A 12,123-nucleotide genomic window follows, 5' to 3' on the forward strand; every position below is an offset into this window, starting at 1 on the left:
CAGACAGGGACATCCTCCACTAGAGAAAGTTGCTCCAAGCCCCGTCCAACCTGGCTTTGAACACTGCCACAGATGGGGCAGCCACAGCTTCTCTGGGCACGCTGTGCCAGTGCCTCAGCACCCTCACAGGGAAGAATTTCTGCCTAAGAGCTCATCTCAATCTCCCCTCTGGCAGGTTAAAGCCATTCCCCTTGTCCTGTCCCCTCAGGCCCTTGTCAAAAGTCCTATTTGACATAATTGCAACTTTTCAAAGGGAATTGTTGTGCGCCCTACCCAAAGTAACATCCCTGTCCAGGCTACAATCTCCTTTAGTTTAAATGTCATTATTGTATAGGCTAAGTATTTATGCTGTGTTTTGTGAAAGGGGTGATCTAGCTGGCCCTTCCTGAAAGCAGTGCCACTTGTAAGTGAGCTGAGCTATTGAGGACCACCCCTTCAGCCACGTGAAGATGCCTGTAGGCCACAAGTTGTGGCTGGTTCACAGACGTGGCTTGCTTCAGCACTTTTTAATTTTTCACCTTGTAACAAATAATATTATCATCATGTCTTTCAATTACTTATCACAAAAGAAGTTTTTCTAATGTGTTTTTCATGCAGGATAGACCTATTCTGCCATATGCAATAGCAAATTCAACCTTTTTTTTAACACATTTTTCCTTATTAGACAGCAGCCAGAAGCTGTCCAGAGAAAAGACAGGTCTTTTGCTGTCATGGATGTGTGGTGGAGGTGTTAGAAAATTACTTCACTTAATAGTTAATGGAAGGTGCATTTCAGCCAGAGAGTACCCCTCACTTGAGATTTTTTACCCAACATAATTGGTTTGTGCTTGTGCTAACAAAAGGTAAGAGTTAAATCTGTTTCAATTTAAGTAAGCGCAGAGTGACATTTTCTTGAGGATCTCCTGGCCGCAAGCCATACGTAGGGTTTGACCTTCAGAACAGTGTTTGTTCAAAGATGCGGAAGGTGAAAGTTCTTTTAAATCTTCCCTGCAGCAAAGGGCCAGGACAAAATTCAGAGCATTACTCGAGTGATGGCAGTAATTTGGAGCTTGAGTCTTGAGAAAGGTGTTGGATGGACTCTGTGCAGGAAAGTGAATTCACCCTTGGGCCATAGACACTATCATACAAAATGCAAAGACTACAAGGTGTCAAGAGGATCCTAATGAAAGTGCTTATGGTTATGTGCCTCCAAGGATCACAGCTACGTGAGGTGGATTGCATACACAGTACCATGTTTCACAGAATAGCTCTTCTGGAAAGGTTTTATAATCCACGTTCACTTTGGATGGTGTTTTTCTAATTAATTCTCTCCACTTCCTTGCTTTCTCTTTTGTTTTCTCTCTAGGGTGGCAGCAACTTACGGATTCTGGGCTTGGTAAAGTCAGATGAAGGTTTTTATCAGTGTGTAGCTGAAAATGAAGCTGGAAATGCACAGGCCAGTGCACAGCTAATCATCCCAGAGCCTGGTAAGAATCAAAGGACATACAGAATTGTAGATGTAATTAATGCTATTAACACAAAAATCCCAAATGAGCAGCTACTATTCTTTACTCCCTCTTACTTATCCAGCTGGCTGGCTGTAGTTAAAAGTGTGTCCAGGCTATCAGATAGTTTGAGGTATTTTGTTCACTGGGGCAATTACAAATGCTGGCCTTGTCCTCGAAATTACTCTGGAGGCTCACTAAACCTGCATGAAAAGCCAATGACTATGCCCTGCTACTTGTTAGTGGGCTTTGTCCTGCTGAAATATGAGAAGGTGATCACAAACGGGTGAAATGATGCAATAAAGTAGTCCATAAGCAACAGAGAATTTTATCATCTGTAGTTCTACATTAAGCTGTTGTAGAACATTTGTCTTGGGGAAAGAGAAGAGAAGAAAAAGAGGGGAAGAAACAGAACATTTGGCAGTGGGATATCAAGTGCAGCCAACCGTTGAGATCAGAAGGTTTGTGTCTACGTGCTGGCAGGATGAATGTTGCTTTTTGTTGTTGTTACTTGGAAATTAATACGCGTTTGGTTTTATGGACAGCACTGTACAGCAGTGTAAGTGTTTACTGCTTTATGGGTTTTTAAGTAACAGAAAGATGTCTTCATCTTAAACTAGATGATACGTAAAACATAGATAAAAGCCTTTCAAAGTTTCTGGGTTGTAAATGATTAATGACCTGCACTGGGCTGCAGGTTACACTTGCTAACTCTCATGGATTATGGCAGTAAACTGAGAACAGGAGAATGTGCTGAAGCATTGTGTGTTCTCTGATTTGGATTGGGAAGAACAGAATCTTGGTAGACCACAAATTGTCAAGACAGCCTTGCTGAGATCAATTAACCAGCCTGATGGCTCATATCATAGTATTTCTTTGGGAAATACTTTGAAAAGCTTCCACACAGCATCAGTGTGAAGTTTTAAAGCTTTGCCAAAAATCTGGCTGTTTGGAAATAGAGAAATAAGTATGGCTGCAGTCCATGTTCTTGTTAGCTGCAGTAGTCTGACTTTTAGGGACTCCTGTCTGAACATTGAGCAGGAACATTTGTTGAGATTCATCAAAGCTCTGTTATGAGCGCTGTTATCCAGAGTGGTTCCAGGCAGTACAGAGGGAGGCGGCAGTACCGTGTGGCCATAGCTGAGATCATCTGGTAGACAAAAGTGAGGAGTATGCACCATCGAAATCCGGAGATCCTCAGTTTTTAAAGTTCCATTTATACAAATACTTCAGGCAAATGCAAGTGGGAGCTAAGGTTTCTCCATCTGTTTTCCGTCTTGGTCCCACATGAATGGCTGAACATGGATTTTGCACATCATTGAAGCTCCCTCTTACTCCTTCTCCCTTTGTTTTCAGTATCTCTTTCAGCCTGTTCTCTTTCTTTTCTCTCTCCTACCTGGAAGCAACTCCAGTAGCTACCGGGGAGCTGTCAGAGACCTCTCAGCCTTTCTCTCCCCCTCCCCTAGATGCTCATGCCCCAGACACTTCACAGCCTTGGAACCATGCAGCTTGGTGGAACATCCAGGAAGGTGGGGGTGGGGGTAAATAGAGAAGTAATGTCATGTCCACAGAGTCATTACCATTATCCTCCTGCAGCCTGGGCTCCCTCCTTGCCTGGTTCTGCAGGACTAATTGGCCAACTAAGATTGAAGGTTGGGTATCAGGATCAAGAGGCAGATATTTACTTGGGTTCCCACTTCTTTACATGCCCTCCGCCTGGTGTGGTATAGCATCTTGCCAGGTGAGCATTTCCCTCTGTGCAGTCACCGGAGGTGATGATGAGGTTATCTTCCCTTGGGGACAAATGTGAAAATGAGAAGGCACAGGCAAACAGATTTCACTGGCAGGAAAAACGTCTGTATGATATTGAGGAAAGCTGGCTGGCATCATCATCGTCCTGCTCAGAAACTACTCGCTCCACTTCAGATCTCACTGTGGGGAGCTGCGCAGTTGTCTTGCCTTTGTATTTTGTTGCTTGTTTGGTTGGTGTTTTTTTCTTTTTTTCCTTCTGCTTGCTTTTAAGCTGAATCTCACATGCAGTTCATGCATTTGGATTATATTTAGACACATGAACATGTGAAGGACACAGGCCATCTCCTACTGTAGAGGGATTTAATCTGGCACTAGGATCATCCTGAGGGAAACTGGGCAACTCATTGCTGCTCGTAGCTAACCATTGCAAATGAAATGCTGTCACTAAATTTTACGCTCTGTGTTGGTGTTTATTATGTTTGGCATTGAATTAAAATTAAAATAGAAGAAAATGAAAAGAAAATCCTAAAGAGCTACAGGACACCATTGTAAATTGTCTCCATTTCCCTTTTTAAGTGATGGATTACTTTTTTCTGACTGTTTAATCAGATCTTCAAACAATGCCACTCCAATTCCTTTGAGATGAAGGGAGGGCCGGCATGCACAGATGGTGGAGAAGCCAGCTACAAATACAAATGAAGAGCTGGGGCTGGCCATGACAGGAGGAATGTACTCCTCTCTGTTTTGATTTTGTTGGGTCACGCTTAGCGTGCATTTGTTTTTATGAGAGCCCGATGAAGTTTCAATATACTCATTAATAGCTATCATCTCTTTTTGCAGCCATTAATGTGGAAAGGGCTTAAATGGAGGCATGCTGAATGCTTATCTGAGCTTCCTTTTCCTGAAAGCCAGGGTCAAAACCCTTTATTGAACTAATAATTATTTGCTTTAACAATGATTTCTGTCCCGAACTTATATCAGGGTAAAAAAGTCACTACTTTTTTTTTTTTTTCTGTAGTGATTCATAAGACTACAGTTAGCTTTTGCTTTTACTTGTTGCAAATAATTTGGATCATCTAGTGAGTTAAATATGTTGTGTAAGTTCTGTTGGGGGATTTTGGAAGTTTTGATCAGGTAAAAAGGTATAATCTGATTGCTCCTACTACCGCTGTTGTTATGCCGATGTGTAGATTCACATCCACTGCTAACCACCTTTAACTCTAGGGGCTGAAGTAGCAGCACGTAAGTTGACATTAAGCAAGTATAAATGAACTCAGACTGAGACCAAACATACCCATTGCAAAGGCTGTGATGCTAAATTATAATTAGACAATACCGAAATGAGAAGTGAAAGCCAGAAGGCTGCAAGCTCACACAGTTAACACTTCCACTTTTAGTATTCCACATGTGGCTATAGAATGCTCATAACTATTTCGATATGTGTTGCTTAAACTATAAAAAGCTAATGAGCTCCCTGAGAAAAAGAAAACTTCTGTCCTTTTAAATCTAGATTATGGCTTGAGAGTTGTACTTAGCATTGTGCTTAACAGTGTGTTATGAATGGGGGTGTAAGCGACTGTAGGTGGTCTGCAATGCACAAGTTGGTCAATAAATCAAAGTACAATTGTTGATTCCAGTACACTTGGGAAAAAGGTGCTTGAGTTTGTTTCTTCTCCTTTTTGCTTTCTTTCCCATTAACAATCTTAATGTTACCCTCTTAGGAAGAGATTGCTTACCATTTTATAACAAGAAAAACAAAAAGCAACTTTAAAGGCTTCCTATCAGGCCACTCTACTGCTTGGCTTCCTCTATTTCTGCTCCTTAACTCTGTTAAAGGGGCTTTGTGCAGTCTATGGGAACGTGTGATCATACTGAGCAGGTACCAGGAATAAAGCCTACAGTACGTACTTCTGGTTACACTACGGAAGAAATTCTCAGCAAGAAAAAACAGATGAAAGAGATCTCAGCTGTCTTGGGTTTATGACTATATAAAACCTGTTATTTGCACACCTAGAGAATGAATAGAGAACAACTTGGTGGTGAGTGATGGATGTGCATAACTTCAGATGAGGAGAGTGTCCCGGAGGCAAGTCTTCCTATAAGGAGCTCCCAGACTGTTATTTGCTTTATGCCGGTAGCTTCTCACAGATTCATACTTCAGATATTCACAAGATGTGTGGAGGAATTTTTTCATTATAGTAGAGGGAAGATCAGATAAAGACAGCCCTGAAATAATCAACTTGTGTATAGGGTAGGATAATTATTAGCTATGTCCCGGCAATAAATCCCTTTCTAGACAAACTGAAGGTTTAGAAGCTTAGAAAGGTACCCTCACCCAGAGACCGGTAAAAGTGCTGTAAATCACTCTCCACTGTTGGCATTACAAGCAGCAGCTAAGTTGGCAAACAGAGCAACAAAGAAAATTATCTCTTACACAGCATAACTAATGAGTACCTGGGCTTTTTCGCTGCCAAGCAAGGAGGGGACACAGGCCCAGAATTATTCGAAGAAAGAATTGCATGTCCATACAGAGGTGATCTCCAGATGTTAAAGAATGTCCAAAGACAGATGTTGCAAGGAAACAGGAAAGGGTACAGAGAGCTGATGCTCATGAGTAGCCTGGTCCTTGATGCCTGGTGCTCATTGAGCGGGTGCTGAACTCCAAGCCCTGCTGCTCGGGCTCAGCTTTCTCTGCTGTTCACTTTGTCATTTTCATCACGCACTTCTTCCTCCTTTTTAATTCCTCAACTTATAAGTCTCGTAGCTTCTTCTCATGTCAGACTTTCAGCTTAGCAGCTAGCAGATTTTAGATTTTTGCATGCACAAGTCTTTGCATTTCTGTATGATAAGGCTGAGATTGGGAAACCCTTGAATTACTTTTCTTTGCTAAGGAGAAACAGAAGTTGACTAAAATAATGTTCAAAAACCTTCCTTTCTCCTGTTACAAAAACATTCTGTGAAGCACCATGTCTCTTCCCTTTATTACCATAAATGTTATTTAGCATTATTTAAAATTACTTAATCGATTACTTACATTATTGTTTATAATTATAGTATAGTGTATAGTATTAATAATTACTTTCCCATTAAAAAAAAAAAACCAAAAAACCGAAATCCTTCTCTATGCTAAAAACTGAGCTTATATTGGCATTAAAACTTCAGATTTTTAGACCTTTCAAGTCTGTTGGAAAGCTAAACCATGTGCATTAATCTTGCTTATGGTTAGCCTTAAAATGAGTCTGAAATAAACACCAAGATTTCAAATATCAGGAAAAACAGGTGGGTTCTTTTAACAATTGCTAAAACAGTGAAAAAGTAGTGATGAGAAATGTTCTTCATTGGAAATTTTAAAAAGCAGTTTGGCAGATACATCGTGGTGCTAATAATCCTGATCCTGCCTTCACAGAGGAAGCTGCAATGTGCAGTCTGTTCAGTTGGCTCTTTATGCCCTGAATTAGAAATAACAAATTTCACAGAGCTACTTTGCATTGTGTAGGCAGAGACAGAGCAGAGGAGAGAAGTGAGAGACTATTTAAAAATCCCACTCATAAATTTCAGAGTAGAATATATATATCTTTTTTTCTTTTTTCCCTCTAACACAGAAGAATAGTTGTTCTGCTGGGATGTGAAAGGGTATTTATTTTCTGAAGGCTTATTTAATCAGGAGGTGCAGGTTATAATGACTATATTGACTTCTTATATTTAAAAGAGCGTGAGGGCAAATTCCTGCACCAGATCAGGGACTCTTTACCCCACTGAACTGATGGCTCACTCATGGGCTCTGGCTTGGACACTGACAGGTAGCTTGAGGCAAGAAAACTTGTGCATGGCTCTGGTGTGTTGTTCCCAAGGAGGAACAAAGCAGTGACTGCACTACACACCAAGCTGTGTGGTGAGGTCGACATGCTGGAGGGAAGGGATGAGATCCAGAGGGACCTGGGCAGGATGGAGGCCATGTGGGACCATGTAAACCTCATGGAGTTCAACAAGGCCAAGGGCAAGGTCCTGCCTCTGCGTCAGGGCAATCCCCAGCACCAGCACAGGCTGGGGGAGACTGGATGGAGCAGCCTGAGGAGAAGCACTTGGGGGTTTCCTGGCTGGGACTTCTCTGCTCTGGAGACAGGCTGAGAAGAGAAGGCTCCAGGGAGATCTTAAAGCAGCTCCCAGTGCCTAAAGGGGTCGAAGAAACCCAGTGAGAAGCTTTGGACAAAGACCTGTAGAGACAGGCCAAGGGGAATGGCTTTAACCTGAATGAGAGGAGATTGAGATGAGCTCTGAGGCAGAAGTTCTTCCCTGTGAGGGTGCTGAGGTGCTGGCACAGACTTTTCCCAGAGAAGCTGTGGCTGTCCCATCCCTGGCAGTGTTCAAGGCCAGGTTGGACACAGGGGCTTGGAGCAACCTGCTCTAGTGGAAGGTGTCCCTGCCCGTGGCAGGGGGTTGGAACTCAATGAGCCTTCTGTCCCAAACCAGTCTGGGATTCTATAATTCTATGTTGTGCAGTGTCACTCTCCACCACACATGATTCTCCAGTATCATCCAAGCAGACTCAGACTCAAATTCTGCTTCTAGCTGTGAGAGAGTTTCCCCTGACATGTCGACCCACCTCTGGTTTTATTCCGTAAATGCAGCATTCTACTGAGCTACAACAGAGCCCCAAGTATCTAACACTCTTCAAAATGAAATAAATCATTAAAAGTTGTAAATATACCTCAAGGATATTGAGGTGTAACCTTGCAGAGCATGCAGTTCCAAGCATGAACTGTGATGTAGCCCAGATATGATAATTTCAGCCCAAAGGTGATGTGACAGCCCCAGGCAGTGGTGGCTTGCAGTGGGGCTGTGCCCTGTGGCTCTGGACCCTGGAGGTATTTAATGATCTGTACCATCATCCTGTCTGGAGTCCCACCACTGGTGATGGCTGAAGAGGTGTTTCAGGGGAAACTGCTGGCAGCAAAAAGTGGTAAAAGCACCTAATGCACAGGGATGGGGAGAAGAATAACCTCTGGAACCATAGTGTCAGGATTTTTTGTGCTGAAACAAGAGATTTAACATCCTTATTTTGGTATGCACAACTGGTAAGCTGTTCACGTTTATTGCACCGCATAAGCAGTAATGATCATGATAATAGTAAGAATAAATTTTGTTTATATGCTTTTATGGTGGTCTTTGCCATAATATTATGACACCTTATTTGGGATTTATAACAGAAATATGCAAAAAATGCAAACTCAGTGAAATATTTCTTAAGTTAAAAAAAGGTACATAAAGGCTACCCTAAAAACAGCAGAGGTGGTTAGAAGGCACCCTGGACAGATGCACTGCAAACGGTTATCTTGGAAGATTTTTGGAGCTTTCATTTTTGCAAGTTTAAATAAGTTAGGTAAACATCTGATGGGCATATTTTTGATCTGGTCACAGAGTGTGTAGGAAAGAAGTAGTTGGGTTCAAGAGACTATGTCTCTGTTGATCTAGTCAGCATTGCTGGAAACTTTGGACTATGACAGATTCTGTAAAGATGCAGTTAGAGGTGCTTGATCTTGTCTTAAAATACCAATGTAAAACCAGGTGACTTTATTCTGCAAGAGCTGCAATGGTTTAAAAACCTGGCAGCTGGGTTTCTACACTACCACAGTCGTTTATGAAGCTTGGAGGAGCCTCTGTGCTGGAGACACTCTACTTTTCCCCAACTGAGAGAAATAGCACTGAAGACAGAGTTTTGAGCATTTGGACAGACAGTTCAGCAAGAGGGAGGGTCTGGAGAGGGGGCATTTGAGAGTGTGGTGAGACCAGATGTCTCCTAGCCTGGAGTAGGATGTATCTCCTTCCGTCAATGGATGTATTCCTATGAAATGTCAGGTATTCTGACATGAGAGGTTTCTCAGCTGTGCTATATCTGAAGGTGAACAGGATGAGTTTTTATAAGCAGCTTGAAGAGGAGAGGGCCCGGAATTAACTGTCCTGTTATAAGTAGGGGGTGTGTGCTTGCAGCTTGTGTAGGTCTGAGATAGGAAGCAGTTGGACTTGAACATTCCCCATCCCTGTGGAGTGCTGCAGACGAGTGGCTGCTGTGCAGCATGGGAGGCTCCACTGGGTTTTGGATTGCATTTCTCTCTTGGCACTAGTGTACCAGTGATGAGATGGGCGAATGCACCTGTGCCTGAGGCCAGCAGGAGCTCTCAGGATTTGGGTGCGAGTTTGTACGACCAGGGAGAGAAGGTCAGGTGAGCCAGGAGCTCATGGGAGAAATTGAAGTATTTGAGCAGCTCTAACACCTTCAGCAGTCAACAGCAGAGTGGTGTGGGACTGGAAGATCGACAATTTAGAAGTAATTTTTGAAGTTCGATTAGTCATCTAAGGTGTCAGTTGGACTCTGAGAACATTTGTGTCTCCTGAATCATTTACAATCATGTTTGTGCTTTCTTAAAAAAAGAAAAACAACCACACAGTTAAAGAGCCATCCAAGCACAAAGGTTCTGTAAAGACATGATAGAATTTTACAGAAAATACGGTGAAACCTATTGCATGTAAGAGAGAAAGAGCTGTTATCTGTACTCTTAACAGGAACACAACTATGTATTAAAATAGATTTAGAATAATTTGAAAAAAAGACGAAAAATGGTAATAATCTCCTATAATGGTATTAACCATTTAAAACCCAGCCTTACCATGATTTTTGTCTTTAAAATCATGAGATTTTAAGAAAGATATGTGTCTTTAAGAAAGGATATATGTTGATAAATAATGATGGTGGGAAACTGGCATACAACTAGAGTTCAAGTGGTGTTAATTAAATCACTTATTGTATATTGGCTTTATGTAGTAATGTCAGAATAATCACAAGATAAATTAATAACTGCACAATTAGTTCTAAGACTTTGAGATCTGTTAGAATTTAATGTGTCAGAACAGCAGAACTGAAATGATTGTGGAAAGTGATGTGTTTTTTAGTCCTGTATGAGTTTGGTGCAGATAGCTGAGTATAATGACTTCATATAGGAACTCTTACTATGACTATTGGATTTGTGGGGCTTGGCGGGGTTTTAAACCTAGAAAAGAGATTTTGGTTTTCACAGGTATTGTATGAATGACTAGGCTTGCATTCCAGAAAGCTTAATTTTTCAGATAGGAATTTGAGTGCAAAGAAAAGACGTTTTCAGCTGTTTGAAGAGTTTGAACGGCTCATTCAAGAGTTGCTCATTCAGTTTTGGCATAAGCTCAGCATTTTATGTTTTCATGAGAGCAATGCAACATATTACAGTTAAGTAACACTGTAGAAAAATCCATAAAAAGTGCCAAGTCAAATTCTGAAGGAGCTGGAATCTGGGAGGAGGTCAGCTGTGTCTCAGCATGGGTGTCTGCTGCTGCCCGGATCTAGTGGTTGTGCATTTGCTTCCCCTCAGGTCTGCAAGGAGTAACTTGTGCCCATCACCTCTCATCTTTTCCATGTGACTCCTTGTAAAAGGGAGTCTCCATCTTCTTTGTAACCATAAATACTGGTGACAAGGTCTTCCCTGAGCCTTCTTTTCTCCAGGCTGAACAGATCCAGCTCTATCAGCCTTTCCTCATATGGCTTCCCAGTTCTTGGATCATTTTTGTGGCCCTTCTCTGGACCTTCTTGAGCCCATTCACATCTTTTTTGTATAACGGAGACCAAAACTGAACACAGAGACCAAATGAGAAGTGGGGTAGGCTACAGAGAGCAGCTTTTGCAAGAAGCTTGCTGTCACTCCAAGAAACCAGTGGAAGGGGATTTACAGTCAGGAGAGCTGATGGCACAACTTTCAGGGAAGCCATGGTCATTCTTTATATGTGGTCCTCTGCAAGTTCTGAGGGTTGGCCATAGGCCAAGATCCATCTGCCCTTATTTCCAGAGAAATATCTGTGGCAAATTTAACAGTAAGGTGTGAAGGGGGGTTTACAGGTCTTTGCAGCCTGTGTGGGCTTAGACTTCCTTCCTTTAAATCCTTCGTTTAAATTTTTCCTTTGAGATGAAAGCCAGACCAGTGCCTAAACTGCTCATCTGACTCTGGTGTGACAAAGGTTTTGCCCCACACCTCCCAGTAACTCACTGAGATGCCCACCGATTAAATGAGTTCTATAATATTTGCCTGTTTATCAAAGGGGGCTTTAATATAACTACATTAGAAAATCTGAGGTGTTTGCATATTCTGTAACTGGACGCTGGCTATGAATTCAAATTATTTAAGAGTTCTTCACCTTCGTACAGCTCATGTCCTTCTAACCCTGTTCATTTGGCCAGGTCTAGCTGGGTGTTTCATCCCAGGCTTCTGACTTCACTTGCCACTTCAAAATCCAGAGAGAGCTTAATTTTTAGTTAACTTCTCTCTTTGTCATCTATTTCCCCCTTTTTGCAGGTGCTCATTTTTCCCCAAGCATAACAGCTTTCTTTAGAAGAGTAGATGAAGTTACACTGCAGAGTTCAGGAGTAATAAGGTCAGGAGATGCATTGTCTGCAGTCCTGAGTGCTGATGGGTTTTTAAATGTAGTGCACTGCCTTGTCACCTTCCCAGCAGAAACCTATTTGCTGAGCTGCCATTTGATCAACGATAAGAAAGAGTAAGAAATAGCTGAATGTATTTGGTTTATGGGGAAACAGCAAATTAATCTTCAGGCATATTTGTCAGTGATACTAACTTTGCATCCTTAATCCCTGATGGAAACATTTAGGGAAAACAACCCCCAAACATGCAGACTTATATGGGGTCCTATTTAGGAAAATGCTAGATACCATATTAGGTTTGCTTTTATTTGTACTTGGGGCCAGCGGTACAGGATGACACATGGAGCACGTGCACGAGATACAAAAATGTGCTGCCAATATCACTCTGAAGACTAGAATATATTGATTTCATTAGCACCTGCAGCT

At 42.0% G+C, this 12,123-nt stretch overlaps 1 protein-coding gene across 1 annotated transcript in view; it reads left to right on the forward strand.

Annotated features, from left to right (window-relative positions):
- DCC (DCC netrin 1 receptor) overlaps positions 1–12,123 on the forward strand; it is a 594,156-nt gene that overhangs the window by 356,693 nt on the left and 225,340 nt on the right. The window contains exon 7 of the mRNA XM_030470251.2: positions 1,346–1,466. Coding sequence (XP_030326111.1) covers positions 1,346–1,466 — 121 coding nt within the window. The remainder of the gene's footprint in view (positions 1–1,345; positions 1,467–12,123) is intronic.

The sequence above is a fragment of the Strigops habroptila genome, chromosome Z, assembly GCF_004027225.2.
Source record: "Strigops habroptila isolate Jane chromosome Z, bStrHab1.2.pri, whole genome shotgun sequence".
Taxonomy (NCBI): domain Eukaryota; kingdom Metazoa; phylum Chordata; class Aves; order Psittaciformes; family Psittacidae; genus Strigops; species Strigops habroptila.